Here is a 21,769-nt window from a genome sequence, read left to right as displayed (position 1 = left end):
AAATTTACGTAGCTACGAAGATTGCTTATATAAGGTATAAAATACTTCAACTGTGTATACCTGCCGGAATAGCCGAGAGGGCTGAAGTGTTTTTACTTCAGACTAACTCTAGGACTACGGGGGTCACTGGTTCGAGCCCTGATACCGGCTACTTTTTTTCCTTTTTTTTAATTTTATGCTTGATTTTTTTACTGGAGCTTTTAAGATCCAATGTTTACATTTATTAATATAAAGCATTTAATGACAAACTTCAAAATATGCCAAAATCTGTGAAAAGGCCCCTTTAAAAGTATCAGGATCAAGTTCGAACTAGGATACAGAGTGTTTTTATCTAGGTAAACATATCATGTGATATGAGTGCTTATAAAGGTCCAAAGTTGCTTGCATCAATAGATTTTGGAATAAAGTCAATTGAACTAAATGTATGAAATATACAAATCGACTTAAGGCGCGCAGTGCACGTGGCCCAGTGAGTTCCGCTCCAGCACGTGGCGCTCGAACAGACATGGCGTCCTTGCGTTTACGACCCGCAACATGACGGGATGGTCTTTCACGGTGGACGGACAGACAATTTCGACGTGGCAGTGCACGAATGGCGACCTTTTTCAGACGGAGGGGTATCTCATGATGAGGTTAGTATGACGTTGCTGTGTAAATGACGATAATACGTATTCACATCATCTTTTACACGATCGTCTATTTTAAAGGATCTGTGTATCTTTGCGTTTCTTTGTACTGTGTGATCTTACACAGTTTAGTTTGATATATTGTTTAATTAAATAACATATTTACCAAATTTCATTCGTGGCCGTTTTACTTGGCGATTGTTTTAATTATGACTTGCAGTATTGTAGACGTAGCATCGTATGTGATCATGCTGATAAATATCGCTTGTACTTTTGACCGTACATATCATAGCAAAAGTCAGTTAAAGCATATTAATATTTCACAAAAGTTACTTGTTCGATGTTTACCGTATATGTTTTTCTTTCCCATCGGCACGTACACGTTTAATATACATTATTTTAGGTCGGAAACGAATTTCACCCAGTTTGTGACGTCAACGTACTGGGCATATCTGTGCATCAGATTGGAGAAGGTTACTCTCAACTCTTATAGATACTATGTAGAAGAACGTAAGCATTTCAATTATTTATACATGTTAGACATACATACAACTTTTTAATCGAAAATAAAATCCCACCACAACAACAAAACAAACGGATTGGATCCACTTCCGTATACATGTACCGTAATTACTCTATGTTTTCGGACACTCTAAGTTTTCGGACACCCCTTTTTTTAGCAAAAATAATTATTTTTTGTGATTCTAAATTTTCGGACATACGAGTTTTCGTCCATAATTAATGTCTTTAAGTTTTCGGACGGTATATTTTACAGCGCTATTTTACAAAATTTCGGTCTTGTTTTCGATATCTTATGGCACTTAGATCACGGGGTTTAACAACCAGATTAACATCATAAAACCTGGCAGCTGCATGCTGAGGGCAACGGACCATTACATTTGCCTTATATGGGTAAATAACCTTGTAAACCGGTATTAAACAATGGTTTCGTCCGATGCACCCTTTTGCAAGTTTTACGAACAATGGAAGGTATTAGACAACAACTATCGGAAACTATTGGAAATGAACAAACAAAGAATTCATATTTTGCTTTTTTATTGAGTTAATTACAGGTTCATACTAGCGAGTATCGGTACATTCTATGCTCATCTTTGAACTCGTTGGTCAAAGTACAACCTTGTAGTAACTTTCTGTAAAATAAATTAAGAATTTAAAATTATTTAAAATGCGGTGCAAAGATATATAAATGTAATTTATACTACATGGTATGGTATTTTACAAGCACGTGCTATTACCGGTAATCGTTGATACAATTGACGCTATTTTCGGATACTTCAATTTTTGACTCTTAGTTTTCGGACACCTGTATATTGTGAATATTTTTCGGAAACGAAACAAAATAATTATTTTTAAGCGTCCGAAAACATAGAGTTATTACGGTAGTTATAGAAGAATGAAAAAGAACACTAATTATATATAATCAAAAGTAAATGTTTATGTAGCAACAATGAAACAATGAAAACTGTTGATTTAGGTACGTTTTGTTACAGATTCTTACTAATGCGTGGCGATTAATTGAGCGTCTTTCTTGTAGCTCCACAGTTTAAGATAGGAAATGAACGTTTCAAACTCTATCCAAATTCAACGTTATCATCGAAGGCTGATATTTGCCATCCTGAATACGGAGCCGTGGGCTCGGAGTACGCAGTTTTGATCAGGACCGGAAGCGAAGGTTCAGTATCCGTCAAGTGCCCATGGACGTCACTGGGACGCTATGACTACACGTATATGACGTCAGATGACCTAGTCACGTGTGAAGGGAAGGGCGATTCTTGGAACTTGTGTGTGGACGAGACGAGAATGGTGTTTAATCTAGTATCTTGTTCTACACAAATTGTTCATGGTAAGTGAAAAAGAAGAAATAGGTTTGATTGTTTGTATGAAATCGATACAGTGATTTAGACGATATATGTTATAAAAACGAAGTCAACAGATAGCCGGTTCAAACGTTATTTTGAACAAAGCTGATGAAGTCATCCACAAGGCAAGAAATACGCAATAGAATCATAGGTAAAACCAAGATGTCAAAAAATTGGTGCCAAAATTGATACATCGAACTGCAGCCTGTTGTTTTTTGTTTTTAAATTATACCTGTTCCTACCTCGTCATTGAAAGCTAAGTTGAATGAGAGTCAAAAGACAACACAAATGTTTTTGCTTAAGATTCCGGAGCGATAAGCTGCATAGACTCCGTTCAGAGCCAGAACGCTACGGAGTATTACGTCACTTTGTTCAACAATGGGGATGTCAGCCACAACATTGGCAGTCAGTTCTCCTGCTTAGTACGTTTGTATTTACAGAAATGTTACATCCACTTGATTTTTTTCTTAAGCTCGTACTAGTATAGACATAATAAAGTAATCTTTTGCTATAACATAATGTTCTGAACGGAAATTTGTATAACACATTTATTTTTATTAAAAAGGCGTTCGTCTTCATAAAATATGTTCGCCTATATATTATATTTCATAAGGCAATTTCGTCTGACACGAGTAAGGCGTCCGTAGCTCCTGGTTACTGCCGGCAGAATCAAACGGCTGCAAGTTTCCCTGTTAACGAAAAAACTGGTTTCCCCGTTAACGAAACAACAATAGACAGAATAGGATTTACGTTAACACTTAAACATAAGTCCGGTGAGTATCAGAGCAAACGTCCACACATCACCTTTGAATGCCTAACATGGTTCAACACTCAGTATGTTTTAATGGATTGAATGAGATGTTTCATGGTTAGTTCTGCATTGTATTAATATGTGTCTTGCTCTGATAAAACTGGGCATAATGCATGTTCGTAAAGTGTCGTCCCAGATTAGCCTGTGCAGTCCGCACAGGCTAATCAGGGACGACACTTTCCGCCTAAATTGGATTTTTGCTAAGAAGACACTTTATTCAAACGAAAAATGTCATAAAAGCGGAAAGTATCGTCCCTGTTTAGCCTGTGCGGACTGCACAGGCTAATCTGGGACGACACTTTACGCGCAAGCATTAAGACCATTTTTCTCAGAACAAGACACATATAGTTCAGTTTCAAGTGGCTTTGACATGCCCAAAGTCTATAAGTATGATGATGATAACTGCACTGATGGAAACTTTTACCGACTAATATAATTTATCTTTCAATCATTATTATAAACACACTTTATACATATATTGTATTTATCTGCTAACATAACGGTAAACACATGTTATTAACCATTGCAGAAACCTGCCGTAAGTATTTGCCTCCTGATCGCAAGTTTATGGGGTCGTGGTTTGTAAATTTTCGTGAATTCGCAAATCAAAATTCTATAAATGATGAATTATTAAGTATCTGCATGAAATTCCAAGATGTTTTTTCTCTAGTTATATATTGACAGATTGCAATGTAAACCTTGCTTTTCATCCCAAAATAACTTCAATATAATGGTGTAGTTTTGTATTGGTTATGTGTCTTTAAACAAACAAAACTTGAAAATTAATGTGATTGATTATATCTGTCATCATCATATGTGACTGGGAACGAGATTTTGACCCATAATTTCAATTGGCAACACGATTGTTTTATGGTTAAACGCAACGTTGTATTTCTTAACTGAAACTTGTTTTTTTCTTCTCTAAACCGGTCAAATTTCTGCGCGGAGGTTGTTAAAACTTACAGTAGCAATCATGGTCAATAATAAGAACAGACACACCTTTTAGTCAATAAAAATTAGATATAAAACAGCGTTTGTGATTAAATACATTATGTAGAAATTAAGTAAATATAAAACAACTGGTATTTAGAAATTTATTTACTAATAAGCGAAGTTTATTGCTTTTTTCTGCTGCTGTGAACAACGCTGTTAATAACCGGGACGCCATGTTAAAAACAAATAAGGTGGAAAACTGTTTAATCCATCAAGTATAATTGATTGAGTAGCCCAGCATTGTGACCCTAACAAATATAGTATTGTATGTATTATACGTGCCATCAGTAATATGTCAAGTACCACCATACGACGGAAATGTCACTGTCGTGAATAATGGTATTGCGACCACGGCGTTCTACGCATGCACACAAGACTACTCCCTGAACGGGGACGCACAACGGACTTGTCAGGAGAATAAAACGTGGTCGGGGAAGGAACCCAAATGTGGTAAGTGATCGGTATATGCCTGTTATTGCTATTTCTGAAAGTAGGTCCATGTGGATTTTGTAATTAGTACAATAGCAAAAAATAATGTGACGCATTTTTCAGAAGGAATCTGTACAAACAGTTATTCTTGGTGTATCGATAATGAAATAATAAAATTATATAAGGTATCAAAATTTTTGGATTTTTCACGTGCCTGCAACGAAAAATCGATTCATGTTTAGCCTTTATCATTGTTAATGTCGAAGTTTTCATAGTTTTGCAAGAAGGTTATATAAATAAACTTTTTCATTAAAAGCCAATGTCAGTATAGCTTTTAATAAATTAATGGTTTCATACATACCGGTATAAATTCATGGATGCTGTAGACAACTTCGGTTGCAACAAAACAAACATGACATAATATTTATACATAAAAGAGCCCTACTTTAAATAGACTGTTTACTACTGTTTATAATACTCGCATACTGTTCAAACATTTTTCAGAATAAATTTATGGAGTTTCCGTCCGATTAACTATTATTACATCAGTACAAATAAAACATTGGTGTTCAGATTTGGAACCATGATTTGATTTGTTTGTTTATTTAGCTGTTTGATTGCCGTTAAACAGTATTTTCGTCATATCACGGTGGTCAATTAAGAATTCAATACTTTTCCAGACTAAGCTGATTTTCTTAGTGCTTATACTTGTTCCAGTAACAAGTAATTTGCTCTACATGGCAAAGGTAGTGTGATAGTATTACAAAGTTCATGACCAATCCCCGGACGTTACGTGACCTAAATACATGAATGTTTGATACTGTACAGGTACTATTTAAGAATATTAAATAGATCAGAATAAGCAATACAGTGCTTAACTACTCCATTTTAAGAATGTATGAAATGGTAAATAATACTTTTGTGAGAAGGAAACATACATAGACAGTTTCTCATGAATACGGTATATCAAATCTGCAAAATTTGTCGGGAACGTAAAATGCAGAATACAAAATGCTTCATTATACTTTGTGCTACTCTTTTCCTGTATATTAACATTGTGAAATTAATTATAAAAATGATAATAGTGATTTGTTTTTGGGTGCACTTTTCTGATGTTACAAAGTCAATACAGCGTCATCAAGTCGATAAAGGCCAATATTTAACACCGCTGTTATTTTGGGTTATACTTGGCATTTTTGTAGACAACCTTTCACATAATAATGAACGGGCAGCGTTTGCGTTGCAAAGTGTCTATTATTTATACTGTTTTTTTTTATAGGAATGGAAGTATGATTGTTGAATACAAAGCAACATTCAAAGACTCCCCCGAAGCTAAGTTGAACTTCGCATCGGCCAACATTGGAATTGTCAGTGGTAACAAGACAATAACGGTCCTTAACAATACGGTCTCAGCGTCCGCTGTGCGGATCAACAACATTTCAGGTAAAATCAAATGTGTAATTTATTAAAACAATATTCAACTTCTAGACAGTGTCAAATTTAATGGAATGCCAAGTTTGATCCCAAATCAGTTGAATATTTTTCTGGTTTAGAAGTCTCTTTGCATATTAATTAAACCTCATCGGAAGGATATGTTTAACACCTACACTAAACGATGTTTTCAGTTACCAACGGGACATTGAGTGAGTACGTATGTCCTCTATTCGAGGCCAGTGGAGGCTGTGGAAACGGGTCCCATTGTGAAAACCAGGCCGGAAAACCAGTCTGCCGTGTGACGTAATAAACTAATATACTTAACATTTAAGATTAAAATCTACTATTTACAATAATTCACGATAAGACCCGTGGTCAGTTTATAAATTTATTTATCCAAAACGATTTCCGATATACCGGTACACTTCTTAATCGTATTGAAACAGTTAAGTCATGTTTAATTAGCTGAACTTCCTGTTTGATTTGCGCGTTTCAACATATGACCCACTTTCGTATGATGTTTCAAAGTAGAAAGACGCATCTTGTCTAAGTTTCGTTTACAGTAAACCTACTGTAACGTTTCAACATATGACCCACTTCCGTATGATGTTTCAAAGTAGAAAGACGTATCTTGTTTAAGTTTAGTTTACAGTAAACCTACGCCAACCGGAGATATAAGATTCGTGTTCTTGTTTCTCGGGCCCGTCATGGTCCCGTATTTATCTTGTTTTATTAAACTATTTTGTGGACTTTGAAAGCGTCAGGTTTAACCCATTTATTCCTAGCGTCTAGAAAAAAGGCCTTGGCAAACAGCGTAGACCCAGATGAGACGCCACACGATGCGGCTTCTCATGTGGGTCTGCGCTGTTTGCTTAAATGAATTTCTGTAAGAAATATTCTAAATATAGAAATAAATATACTAGACATCCCTAATTTTGGAATAAATTGATCCAATTTAGAAGAATGGGAGAGTCCATTAAGCATAAATGGGTTAACAGCAGGATAAATCTCAAAGTAATGTTCTGCGAGTTGTGGGCGTCAGTATTCTATCGATTTTCGCATCAGATGGATTTGTTAATTGCGGTTTTTACTTTTGTGATTGACACTTTATTCATTCCCGAAAACATTAATCAATTGATGCCATGAGTTATTTTTTTTACTCCCGTCATTGGTCTAGTTTTTAAGTAGGAGATAGAATTTTTATCGACGGTATGTCGAGCGCTAGAAATGCAATTTGTATGATTTATTCCATGGAAAATCATGCTTAATTTATTAAATTTCAAAGTTTAAGTTTACTCTAACATAAGCGCGTACACAGTTGCCGAATGCATGCCTGATTATTTGTCTTTATCAACTTTAAGTTTGTTTTACTTTCAGACAAGCTGATGGCTCTAGCGGTGAGTTACCCTCACCATTGACATTTAGTTTCAATTGATAATTATTTCTCCAACATTTTAAATGAATGGGAACTTTACATTACGTGTGTGGAAAACACATTATGAGGTGGCATGTTATTCACTTCTTCAACAAATGCAATTTTTATTTGTTGGAAAAGTAAATAAACGACACAAATTAGCCAAAAATATAAGAAACGTTCCTGTGAATGTGTATTTTGCAAAAGCCGTTTAATTTCTTTTTGTTAATCTTTAGATTAATTAAGTAACTATTTCGCGTCAATAGCTTACAACTGTTCTAGAACCAATGAAGGTAATCATCATCATCGCTTCGGTCTGCGGGTTTCTCTTCCTGATCCTCGCTGTCGCCATCGTCGTTTTGATCGTACGAGTTTATCGCAAAAGACAGCTGTGTTCGTCGTCATCATTTTCTGATTCTATGTAAGTGACAATATCATAATTTGGAATATACCATTCATTTTTAGGACACGTGCATAATATGTTTTTGTCGTATCACGAATTATTCCTTCCAAAAGTTCACATCTTGTTTCAAATTGAAACACGAAGGGAGCTTATTGTCGTTTTTTAACCCCGTATACCAATTGCTATTACTTTTTTCAGCGGCTTGTGTTTATTCCTCCGATTAAAATTATACTGTTTGTGTGTATGTATTTGTTTGTGTTGATTTATAAAATATCATTGCTCATTTAACCCTTAAAGCGCTGGAGCCGAATTTTAAAGGCCTTTGCAAACAGTTTGGATCCAGATGAGACGCCACAGAACGTGGCGTCTCATCTGGATCCAAACTGTTTGCTATTCTGATAGTATTCTTTGAAAAAAAATGAAGAAAATGCTTATTTTAGAAATTCAGCAGACGACATTTTAGCAGAAGACAAATTACCCAGCATGCAAAGGGTTAATCATATTTCACAATAGGAATAATGCTGAATTTGTCATTACATATGTATAAATAGTATTACACATTCTTTTAACGTAATAGTATGGTTTTAAATATACATGCAGATAAGAGAAACAATCATGTTGTATATGAATATAATATCTTTGACACAATGCCAATAACAATTAGGATACAACTGAAAATCAGTTAGGATATTTAATACTTGAAAAGTAATACATCATACACACGGTCATTGCAGTTCCGAAAAGGACATGGAGTGGAAGGATTACGGACTCGCCTTCGCCCCGTACATGGGCTATTCGGATTGGAGAGAACATGCCGTCGGCTTCGGATTCGACCACGCCCAACCAGGGTCATGGGCTGGGATACCACGTGTCAGAAACCTCGATGCGGGACTGGCTGAGCAACGTAGTATTGGACCTTGGTCAGTCGTCACGTGGGATACTGACCGTCGGTCTGAAAGAAAAACATAAGGCATTGCCTAATGTATCCGAACACTGTGCGTGCTGTTAGTCCTCTAATTTTCAAACTATTTCAAGCGTGTGTAATCTTATGGCAAAACAAACTCTTCATGCATGTGCAAAACTTGATACATTCAGAATATTCAACGTGTATCGTCCTGGGACGAAACTTTACGCACATGCATTATGCCCCTTTTTCATAGAGCGCTTCTAAAATTATAATCGCTCGGGAACGTTTATACCAACAACTTCATGTGAAAATGTACGTATTCTTCAGTAGAAACCATAATAATGTTACTCTCATGTTGGAACTTGAATCGCATCACGCCAACTGAATAAGCTATTAATATTACATGGGTGAAATAGTAAGGCAAATATGTTTGATGTGTATGCAGGAGTTCTACTTCTGCTTTGCCGGTATCACTAGAATCGATGCAGTCGACGATTTTGTGAAAACACCCTTGTGCAGGACACTTCCGATGGGACTACTGTCTCTTGTGGCGGGACCATGTTAACTGCTGGAGGATCATGCATAGGAGCTCGGGATCCGTTCGACAACAAGGGCAATACAAACTGCAAAACTCCATTTCAATCAGGCATTTTAGCGTGCTTCGTGTGCATCGACGCTTTTCTTACTTGTGCCCAAGAAGTCTTACCCAGACTGATTAGTTTGTTTTTAGTACATGTTGTATTGTTACTGCAAAGTGCGATACAAGTATTTGTCGTTTTATGTGTGATTGGTTTTGGTAAAAGATTTCGCCGCAATATACCTCATAATCATGTTTTTATTTATATTGCATTCTTAAGTACGTTTTATAACGCCAATGTATTTGTATACATTGTGAGACATACATATATTTGCACAATTTTTCTAAACGGTTTTAAAATACCAATCTAATTGTTATGATTTTGTTGAATTGTTCATAAACCCAGTGTTTATATTGATTTATATAAATGCACACGTTTCTATGTCAACACAGCAATTAACATTGTTCTCTTTTGTTTATTTAAAACTACAAAAAACAACAACAACTACATGAAGGACTAAATACTTTCTTGAACATGTTAAAGGCTGCAAACTAAAGGATCTTTATTAAAAAAAAGAAGCGTGAATGGCTGAATAATTTTTTTATAAGACGTGCGAACGTACTGGTCATTATTCATTGTTATGGGTTGGTACTTCTCAAGCCCTATGCTTCTAGTCTCGTCTTAGCAATCCCATGAAGTCAAGGTCAAGGTTATTTCAGCCCAGTACTAGTATGGGCTCGTGTTTCGGGTTTACATCTTGAAAAGAAAAACAACAACACACGATATACCTGGTTGAACATTTTTACTAAAAAAATCAACTGCTGCTTTTAAGTCAGTTTGGCCCAGAAATTATGCATTTATTCGTGGGTTCTTGTTGTACGTAATTAAAAAAAGCCCATCTCAGTGTGAATGTTGGATGACACAAATGACGTCGGCAAGCTCTGTTAGACTTTTCTTTAGCGTTCATTTGCACAAAATAAGACGGTAGAGAAAGGGTAGGGACCCCGTAATCCAAAAGCATTTTCAAATAGCCGGTTCTTAGACTTGAACTGTTTGTAATACGGGCAAAAGCCCGCGAAGCGGGCGTCGACCGTTTATTTGTATCAATTTTCTGAAACACAGAGAGACATTACCTTATATGCTATCAAGTCAAATAATTCATGCCGTCATCTTTTTCGCGATGGAAAATCAAAGACCGCTGGAGCAACATAGGCACTTCGACAAACGCTACATGACACGTAGATGCATTCCTCAAGAAATAATACGTCATGGCAGTGATTATTGTGTAGCGAATTCGTACTCTAAATTATTGTATTATATGTTTTCTCAACGCCAAATGCGAGTTTTTGTTTTTCTTCCTGTTTCCTGTTTCCCGGCCTAACGCCGTTACGGGAATAAGCCAAATACCAAAGACTGCTATACTAAATTTCGCGATCACTTTTTCCAAACATAATGTTCAGAAATATAACCCGTCTAAAATGTATTGCCTAAATCCCGACGCAATTAATCGAATAAGATTAGTCTCGAATTTATTTTATTCGTTCAATTCTGCACATTATTTTTATTATGATCATCATAAATAAAAAAATATATATTTAAAAAGCCTTTTTTGTTAAAATCATTAACCCCAGCGTTGTTTAGAGGTCTTAAATTTAAAGGGAGGTCACCACTGCGAAAATAACAATACCGAAATCCAGCATCCGGTGTGTATTCCCTAATTCCGGTCGCGAGCGGTGCATTTTTGGTATTCGTCTGCAGCACATATTGAGGGAAGAACTGTCCTGTTGAGAGCTCCTGGTCTTGGTATATTTTATTTAAAAAAAAGGGTTTATTTATGAATTATAATTGAAAACTAAATAACAACAACCAACTTAAATATAAATTGGTATAATTATCCACATAATTAACAAATTTCACATAATTTCTTTATTCGAATCCACATTTGTGTTATTCAAAGTATTGGTAGTCAAGAAACTTCACGTTTTCATGTATTTATAGTATAGAAATTTCAACATTTAATTTCATATTCATGTAATTCAGTTGTATATATTATTTTTACTGGCATTTTTTCACTACTTATTAAAGACTTATTCAAATTATTATACTATTTCAAATAATTAAGCTTTTGCCCGTAAATTAGGTAGCACCTATAATCCTATTATTTTAAGTTGAGCAGTGTAGATTTCTGAACAGAGTAGGGATACACGCTGGGCACGTATTTTGGGTCATCTTTATAGCAACGAAAAGAAACCGCCTTTTAGAACAACGAGGCTGACGAATTAACGAGGTATTTTATGTGTCAACGTAAAGTGACACGCTGGTTTCAATAAAAGATGTATAATTGGCGTCGCACTGGAGAGCGGCGACTAGTGTGTAATGCATTTTTTTTCGCTTATGGAAGGAGAAGTTATTTTACGGATCAATGTATATATTTTTGTTTTAAGAATATCTTGCATAGTGGTGATTTTTTGTGTAAATTAGTATAAATAAGTACTGCATTTGTGCCTATTACATGTATTACAACATTTATTGCCAATAATGTAAAGCTAATTGTTTTAATTTATAACTGATCCACAACTGATCACTGGGGAAAGATCACAGGGACTAGGCAAATACGCGAAACTTTCTGGTTTTGTATAAAAACAAAATATTTTCAACGTCACGCATTATTGATTGTAACAATGAGTTGCGATAAAGGAAGCAGCCGCTTATCAAGGAGGAGCTGTGTCCCAGCAACCCGTTTCCCTAGAGTAAAGCACTCCTCGAAGTTTTTTTTAAGAAGCACATATAGAGCGCGAAGCGCGACACGTATAACTATCCAGGTGGTATGGGCCTTTTAGCATTATCCGACCATTACGTCCATAGTTATCTTCCTTAGAATTTGAGAAATTTTGAAATCGTTGTTCGAAGTCCAAAATTTTCATCCGATTATTCCCAAACTTGCACAGGTTTTTTTTTATCAATGAGGACCCAACCCAAACTCTATATGAGCAATATCAGACCATAAGTCCAGAATTATGTCTCTTTGAATTTAAAAAATAAAAGTGAAAAACTGCTTGGTTAGGTGATGATGTCAACATTTTTCACCAAATTCTTTCCAAACTTACAGTGTCTTCATATCAATGAGCGTTTTTACCTCATTTAAAATGAGAAACATCGGGACAATAAGTCCGGATTTTTTTTTCTATTAAATTTGAAAAAAATAAACAATTTCCACTTGTTTAAAAGATTTCACAACTTTCGTCTGAATCTTTCAACACTTGTTAAGTGTTTTTATATCAGTATTACTCGAACCCTATTGAAAATGATGAATATCAAAGCAATAGATATATTATGATATTTTACTGAAATTCAAAGTATTGTGAAATGCAGCTTCTTTATGCAATTAACAGTTTTCATTCTCTTTTTTTTCAAACTTTTACAGTGTTTTCATATCAATGAGTACTCAACCCCTATCGTAAATGAGCAACGTTAGAATAAGTTCAGAATCATCACCCCTTGAAGCTGGGAAAAATATGAAATTACGCTTACAAGAAGAAGCAGATTTTTTAAAACCTACACAGTTCTGTTCCATTAATGAAAACTGCACACGGATGCCAGTAAAAAAAGGAAACCAATGTAAATAAAATGAACTATGAACTATTTGGGGGTTACAACACAACATCATAAATAATGGTTATTTGGGGGTTATAACACAAAATTATATATAATGGTTATACCAGTATCTTTTTCTATTTTGTTTAAAATAATCGGCCAATATATTAATATTTACAGTAGATAAAAAAATCGTTCCATGTAACTTCATTGAGTGCCTTTTTCACTGAAATTCCCGACGCCCTTTGATGCTTTGCATCAATACTTATCTTGTAAAAGTATGCGCCAAATAATTGGGCTCGAGGATGCGATATAATCAACCTTACACGTAGAACAAATACAATTGCGTCATGAATTAAACACTCATTTCATTGATACCAATTGATGTATCTAATCTAGATCGTTTTTGTAAAGTCATCAAGCATGCATACACCATTTATCTTTAATTCGTGTCTACATCTATGCTCTAGAAATATTCACACACCTGTGAAATGACACGTTGTTCTCGTATTGAAAACACTATACTTCAATTACATGTACTATTCAAAACAGTCGGTGCGTACATCTAAACTTAATAATTTGAAATATAATTAAATAGTTATAAAAATAAATAATTATTACAATTTACCACTGTCGTTAATTCATTCATTGTAATCACGTAGTGTTTGTTGAACTTTTTTTCTAACATGACAGGTCATCGACCTGTTTAATACCGCTCGACACATTTGAGCCGCATTTTTCGAAAACTGGGCTTGATGCATGTAATTTTAGTGTCGTCCCAGATAAGCATATGCAGTCCGGTCATGCTAACCAAGGACAACACTCTTCTCAGATAAGCATATACAGTCCGGTCATGCTAACCAAGGACAACACTAGCCCATTTGAGGGAATTTTTCGTTTAAAGGAAGTCTCTTTTTAACGAAAATCTAGTGTAGGCAGAAAGCGTTGTCGCTGATTGTTGTTCTGACCGCACATTCATTAAGCCAAATTTTCACAGAACACGGCCCTTTTAAGTAACGATGCCTTTTACTGAAGTATTATTGCTAAGCAACAACCTATATGATAATTTAATTTCAGTAATTCTATTCATTCCTTCCCAAAATAAACATGATATTTATTTTGGGAACTCATTGTTAAGAAATGTATATTTGTTGTAAAATAAAAATGCAGTATTCTTTAAAATGGGACAGACTACCCTATACACTTATTTATATTAATCTATTACTTATAGTGTTGCGGACAACATTTAAAATTGAGCATATACGATTTTATTGCATATATTTCATTCGTGCATTTTCAAAAACATATGAAAATGACCAAGGAATTTTATATAAATTTAATAGATAATAATTTGTTTATGGTACCTTTGATCGAATATTGTTCATTCCGATAAAATGTATAACGTATAAGTTTAAATCGATTCCGAAAGTTGAACTGAAATGTTTGCAGACACAAACCTGGGTATCTTTGTCGAATGAACGAATCTGCATACCGGCAGATTAAAAGGTGTGACTTGTGTACATGAACATTTTCTGATGTACAAAAAACCCGCTGCATTTGAATAAAATCTATATTAGGGACTACAGCTTCTCAAATTTTATTCCAGTTTTTGTTATTCATCACTGTTGTATCTGTTTTCCTAAAAGCAATAACATCGTATATATTCGCTCTAATGTGTTTGTACAAAATGGTATATTTTCATTTTATTTCCAACGCGGACATTTTGAAAAAAATACACTTCAAAAAACATTCACAATAAATTTTAACCACAGATAATGAAAACAATAACACTTAATTACTCGTGCAATATTGATTAATAAGTAAGAAAGTCTTATCATAATGTGACACAGGTATTGTTTATGCGTCGCTGTCTAGAGTATAAGTATTGAGTTACTTCAAAACTATTCCAAAGTTCATGTCCATTATTTTAACATATTGAAAACAGAACAATATACACCGTTTAATTCTGAAAGGAAAACGTTCAGTATTATTGAAAAAACAAACCTTAGACAGTGTGTGAAGTTCGTAAGAATATTTAAATACGGAGTTAAAAATAAGCATATTTGCTTTCATTATATACCGATTTCCTTTTACCAAAATGAATAAAAACAACATTCGGCTGTGTTTCTTGAACGTGTGTTTCAGTTCGTTCGCCATCCTTTGTGGTAAGTTCATTTTATTGTTGAACTTATAATGCAGTACATATATTTTCTTTTTATATGGCGTGCTGAATTCGAGCTGTTTTGGTCAATCAATGTCTAGCGTCCGCCGTCGTGCGTCGAATGTTGTCAACAATTACCGCATTTCCACCCTAGGGATCACATGTTTTGTCCAATCTGAATAAAACTTAGTCAGAATGTTTATCTTAAAGGGATCTTTTCACGGTTTGGTAAATTGACAAAATTGAAAAAAGTTGTTTCAGATTAGCAAATTTTCGTTTTAGTTATGATATTTGTGAGGAAACAATATTACTGAACATTTACCATAGTTCAATATAGCCATTGTATGTATCTTTTGACGATTTCAAAACCTAAAAATTATAAAGCGTTGCAACGCGAAACGATTGAATAATTTGGAGAATTCTGTTGTTGTTTAAATTTACGTAGCTACGAAGATTGCTTATATAAGGTATAAAATACTTCAACTGTGTATACCTGCCGGAATAGCCGAGAGGGCTGAAGTGTTTTTACTTCAGACTAACTCTAGGACTACGGGGGTCACTGGTTCGAGCCCTGATACCGGCTACTTTTTTTCCTTTTTTTTTAATTTTATGCTTGATTTTTTTACTGGAGCTTTTAAGATTCAATGTTTACATTTATTAATATAAAGCATTTAATGACAAACTTCAAAATATGCCAAAATCTGTGAAAAGGCCCCTTTAAAAGTATCAGGATCAAGTTCGAACTAGGATACAGAGTGTTCTTATCTAGGTAAACATATCATGTGATATGAGTGCTTATAAAGGTCCAAAGTTGCTTGCATCAATAGATTTTGGAATAAAGTCAATTGAACTAAATGTATGAAATATACAAATCGACTTAAGGCGCGCAGTGCACGTGGCCCAGTGAGTTCCGCTCCAGCACGTGGCGCTCGAACAGACATGGCGTCCTTGCGTTTACGACCCGCAACATGACGGGATGGTCTTTCACGGTGGACGGACAGACAATTTCGACGTGGCAGTGCACGAATGGCGACCTTTTTCAGACGGAGGGGTATCTCATGATGAGGTTAGTATGACGTTGCTGTGTAAATGACGATAATACGTATTCACATCATCTTTTACACGATCGTCTATTTTAAAGGATCTGTGTATCTTTGCGTTTCTTTGTACTGTGTGATCTTACACAGTTTAGTTTGATATGTTGTTTAATTAAATAACATATTTACCAAATTTCGTTCGTGGCCGTTTTACTTGGCGATTGTTTTAAAGTCTCTATAACGCTCATAATCAACGAAAATTTCGTTTAGTATTTCGTAAAATAAAGTTAACACCATAGCAATCAGTGTTCCTTATAGCAATAGCCAAAATTTCAACGCTAGATGTGGTATGATTACATAGATTTTTGTAGATACAAAATGCTCGTTTTTATTTATTTGTGGCCACAATTAATTCCCGCGAATATATCTATTCATACGACACAAGAACACCATTTTAGTGTTCATGTGTCGTATGAATAGATATGCAAAACAATAATAAAAACGAGCATTTTGTAATTACAAACATCTATTTTACCAGACCACATCTGACGTTGAAATTTCGGCAATTGCCATAAGGAACACTGACTTTTAATTGCTTAATTTTATTTTAAGAACGATTGTACGAAATTTTCGTTGATTTTGAATAGTAATGTTACTTTAATTATGACTTGCAGTATTGTAGACGTAGCATCGTATGTGATCATGCTGATAAATATCGCATGACTTTTGACCGTACATATCATAGCAAAATTCAGTTAAAGCATATTAATATTTCACAAAAGTTACTTGTTCGATGTTTACCGTATATGTTTTTCTTTCCCATCGGCACGTACACTTTTAATATACATTATTTTAGGTCGGAAACGAATTTCACCCAGTTTGTGACGTCAACGTACTGGGCATATCTGTGCATCAGATTGGAGAAGGTTACTCTCAACTCTTATAGATACTATGTAGAAGAACGTAAGCATTTCAATTATTTATACATGTTAGACATACATACAACTTTTTAATCGAAAATAAAATCCCACCACAACAACAAAACAAACGGATTGGATCCACTTCCGTATACATGTAGTTATAGAAGAATGAACACTAATTATATATAATCAAAAGTAAATGTTTATGTAGCAACAATGAAACGATGAAAACGGTTGATTTAGGTACGTTTTTTTACAGATTCTTACTAATGCGTGGTGATTAATTGAGCGTCTTTCTTGTAGCTCCACAGTTTAAGATAGGAAATGAACGTTTCAAACTCTATCCAAATTCAACGTTATCATCGAAGGCTGATATTTGCCATCCTGAATACGGAGCCGTGGGCTCGGAGTACGCAGTTTTGATCAGGACCGGAAGCGAAGGTTCAGTATCCATCAAGTGCCCATGGACGTCACTGGGACGCTATGACTACACGTATATGACGTCAGATGACCTAGTCACGTGTGAAGGGAAGGGCGATTCTTGGAACTTGTGTGTGGACGAGACGAGAATGGTGTTTAATCTAGTATCTTGTTCTACACAAATTGTTCATGGTAAGTGAAAAAGAAGAAATAGGTCTGATTGTTTGTATGAAATCGATACAGTGATTTAGACGATATATGTTATAAAAACGAAGTCAACAGACAGCCGGTTCAAACGTTATTTTGAACAAAGCTGATGAAGTCATCCGCAAGGCAAGAAATACGCAATAGAATCAAAGGTAAAACCAAGATGTCAAAAAATTGGTGTCAAAATTGATACATCGAACTGCAGCCTGTTGTTTTATGTTTTTAAATTATACCTGTTCCTACCTCGTCATTGAAAGCTAAGTTGAATGAGAGTTAAATGACAACACACATGTATTTTGCTTAAGATGCCGGAGCGATGAGCTGCATAGACTCCGTTCTGAGCCAGAACGCTACGGAGTATTACGTCACTTTGTTCAACAATGGGGATGTCAGCCACAGCATTGGCAGTCAGTTCTCCTGCTTAGTACGTTTTTGTATACAGAAATTTCACATCTACTTGAATTTTTTTCCTTAAGCTCGTACTATTATAGACATAATACAGTAATCTTTTGCTATAACATTATGTTCTGAACGGAAATTTATATAACACATTTATTTTTATTAAAAAGGCGTTCGTCTTCATAAAATATGTTCGCCTATATTTTATATTTCATAAGGCAATTTCATCTGACATGAGCAAGGCGTCCGCAGCTCCTGGTTACTGCCGGCAGAATCAAACGGCTGCTAGTTTCCCTGTTAACGAAACAACTGGTTTCCCCGTAAACGAAACAACAATAGACAGAATAGGATTTACGTTAACACTTAAACATAAGTCCGGTGAGTATCAGAGCTAACGTCCACACATCACCTTTGAATGCCTAACATGGTTTAACACTCAGTATGTTTTAATGGATTGAATGAGATGTTTCATGGTTACTTCTGCATTGTATTAATATGTGTCTTGTTCTGATAAAACTGGGCAAAATGCATGTTCGTAAAGTGTCGCCCCAGATTAGCCTGTTAAGTTCGCACAGGCTAATCAGGGACGACACTTTCCGCCTAAATTGGATTTTTGCTAAGAAGACACTTTATTCAAACGAAAAATGTCATAAAAGCGGAAAGTGTCGTCCCTGATTAGCCTGTGCGGACTGCACAGGCTAATCTGGGGTGACACTTTACGCACAAGCATTAAGACCATTTTTCTCAGAACAAGACACATAAAGTTCAGTTTCAAGTGGCTTTGACATGCCCAAAGTCTATAAGTATGATGATGATAACTGCATTGATGGAAACCTTTACCGACTAATATAATTTATCTTTCAATCATTATTATAAACACACTTTATACTTATATTGTATTTATCTGCTAACATTACGGTAAACACATGTTATTTACCATTGCAGAAACCTGCCGTAAGTATTTGCCTCCTGATCGCAAGTTTATGGGGTCACGGTTTGTAAATTTTCGTGAATTCGCAAATCAAAATTCTATAAATGATGAATTATTAAGTATCTGCATGAAATTCCAAGATGTTTTTTCTCTAGTTATATATTGACAGATTGCAATGAAAACCTTGCTTTTCATCCCACATAAACTTCAATATAATGGTGTAGTTTTGTATTGGTTATGTGTCTTTAAAGAAAACAAAACTTTGAGATTAATGTGATTGATTATATCTGTCATCATCATATGTGACTGGAAACGAGTTTTTGACCCATAATTTCAATTGGCAACACGATTGTTTTATGGTAAAACGCAACGTTGTATTTCTTAACCGAAACATGTTTTTTCTTCTTTTCAAAACCGGTCTAATATCTGCGCGGAGGTTGTTAAAACTTACAGTAGCAATCATGGTCAATAATTAGAACAGACACATCGTTAAGTCAATAAAAATAAGATATAAAACAGCGTTTGCGATTAAATACATTATGTGGAAATTAAGTAAATATAAAACAACTGGAATTAAGAGATTTATTTACTTATAAGCGATGTTTATTGTTTTTTTCTGCTGCTGTGAACAACGCTGTTAATAACCGGAACTCCATGTTTAAAACAAATAAGATGGAAACTGTTTAATCCATCAAGTATAATTGATTGAGTAACCCAGCATTGTGATCCTAACAAATATAGTATTGTATGTTTTATACGTTCCATCAGTAATATGTCAAGTACCACCATACGACGGAAATGTCTCTGTCGTGAATAATGGTAATGCGACCACGGCGTTCTACGCATGCGCACAAGACTACTCCCTTCACGGGGACGCACAACGGACTTGTCAGGAGAATAACACGTGGTCGGGGCAGGAACCCAAATGTGGTAAGTGATCGGTTTGCCTGTTATTACTATTTCTGAAAGTAGGTTCCATGTGGATTTTGTAATTAGTACAATAGCAAAAAATAATGTGAAGCATTTTTCGAAAAGGCTAGAGATAGCCAACAGTGAAGGGAATGTTTTACTTATAACAGTTATTCAATTTCTGTGTATATATAATGAAATAATATAATTATATATTATATCAAGATGCTTGGATTCTTCACGTGCCTGCAACGAATATTTCCATCGAACGTTTTGCCTTTCTCATTGTCAAATGCATCAATTTTTTTACACGGTTACAATACTAACACATGAGAAGATTAGGTATTTTATACAGATATATCAAAGCCACTGTCAGGTTTTTACTTAATACGTATACTCTATTATATCGAATACACTGTTCAAATATACGTAATGTAGATCTGCTTAAATGTCCACTATATCACATCATGAATATTTCATAAGTTTGCAAGTCGGGGGACACGGCGTCCTGCAATGTCAATGACTGCCATGGTTACAACACAACCGTACTGCTGCAGTGTTGCGAAACATGTTCGGAGATACTTGGATCTTTAACTACATTAACCTCGCCCACATTTACGTTTACAACTTCACGGACAGCTTCATCAGGATCTGCTACTCGTACACCACCACCGACAACGCCTTTTAGATCATCTGGTAATACATTTACTATATTGGTATCGTAGGATGTATCACATAAACATTATTTAAAATTGCAGTAACACAAACACGGTGAAAGCAATTTTCAAACTGGGAATTTTCGACAAACTTTAGATGTTTACTTTTTATTTTGTAAATTACGATCTTGCTTGGTTTCGAATTTCTTGTTCCAGTACAATTATCATGTGCGAGTAGTTATCAGATATAAGATATTTTTTACAGTTACCAAGGAGACATTAGGTGGGAACGTGTGTCCTCTATTCGAGGCCAGCGGAGGCTGTGAAAGCGGGTCCCATTGTGAGAACAAAGAGGGGAAACCAGTCTGTGTGTAAGTTGGTGTAAATGTTTGTAGAAGATCGTGCTTTCGACAATATTGATAGCGAGTTTGTTTCTTTGTTTATTCATATGTTCAAGTGTTTTACAAAACTTGTTGTTTAACTTATGTTTCAGACATACGGAATCAAAAGGTGCGTATACAGTATCTATGCACATTGGCTATTTTAATAATTTAATTTTGAATAAATATGATAGCATTGCACGGCTGCTGTGCGGCCCAGGTACACCAACGTTAAAGAGGTTATCCGGTTTAACTATGAAGACCAGAATGCAAATTCAAAATTTGAAATTAAAATGGTAGTTTATTCCTTAGTACAAAATAAAACAAGAGGCCCCAAAGGGCCCTGTGTTGCTCACCTGAGAGACTTAGATGGAAAGAAACAAAGATTAAAACTCTTCAGCAAATTCATATTTCAAATTATTGGTATGAGAAGACTGATGTTTTTCCATTGATCACGACCATTTTCAAACTCATCCAACATATCAATAAAACCAATGTTTTGACCAAGTTTCATGATGATTGGCCAAAAAAATGTGTCTTTGAGAGTGTTCACAAGCTTTTTTAGTATATAAATTTAAAGAAAATGACCCCCACCCCTGGCGGTCATGTTACTAGATGGATCAAAACCATTTTTCAACCGTCATATTTGAACTCAACCGTCGTATCCAGGAAAAAGTCTT

At 35.1% G+C, this 21,769-nt stretch overlaps 1 protein-coding gene and 2 long non-coding RNA genes across 3 annotated transcripts; all 3 read left to right on the top strand.

The window, feature by feature from the left end:
* The first annotated feature begins 454 nt into the window (after positions 1-454).
* Positions 455-17,807, top strand: LOC127878645 (uncharacterized). Its single transcript, XM_052425173.1, has 3 exons — positions 455-632; positions 1,030-1,136; positions 17,491-17,807. Exons 1-3 carry the CDS (start codon positions 535-537, stop codon positions 17,805-17,807), a joined length of 522 nt encoding a protein of 173 aa, XP_052281133.1. The 5' UTR covers positions 455-534.
* On the top strand, positions 7,869-9,901 carry LOC127879863 (uncharacterized). Its single transcript, XR_008049307.1, has 3 exons — positions 7,869-8,008; positions 8,725-8,985; positions 9,343-9,901. It is a non-coding gene; the product is annotated as an uncharacterized LOC127879863 (long non-coding RNA).
* Positions 17,808-19,968: 2,161 nt separating the features above from the next.
* On the top strand, positions 19,969-21,080 carry LOC127879868 (uncharacterized). Its single transcript, XR_008049312.1, has 3 exons — positions 19,969-20,074; positions 20,537-20,749; positions 20,975-21,080. It is a non-coding gene; the product is annotated as an uncharacterized LOC127879868 (long non-coding RNA).
* The last annotated feature ends 689 nt before the right edge of the window (positions 21,081-21,769 follow it).

The sequence above is a fragment of the Dreissena polymorpha genome, chromosome 4 (genome assembly GCF_020536995.1).
Source record: "Dreissena polymorpha isolate Duluth1 chromosome 4, UMN_Dpol_1.0, whole genome shotgun sequence".
NCBI classification, from domain to species: Eukaryota; Metazoa; Mollusca; class Bivalvia; order Myida; family Dreissenidae; genus Dreissena; species Dreissena polymorpha.
The sequence above is the reverse complement of the archived record's forward strand: the minus strand, read 5'-3'. Positions and strand labels throughout refer to the sequence as shown.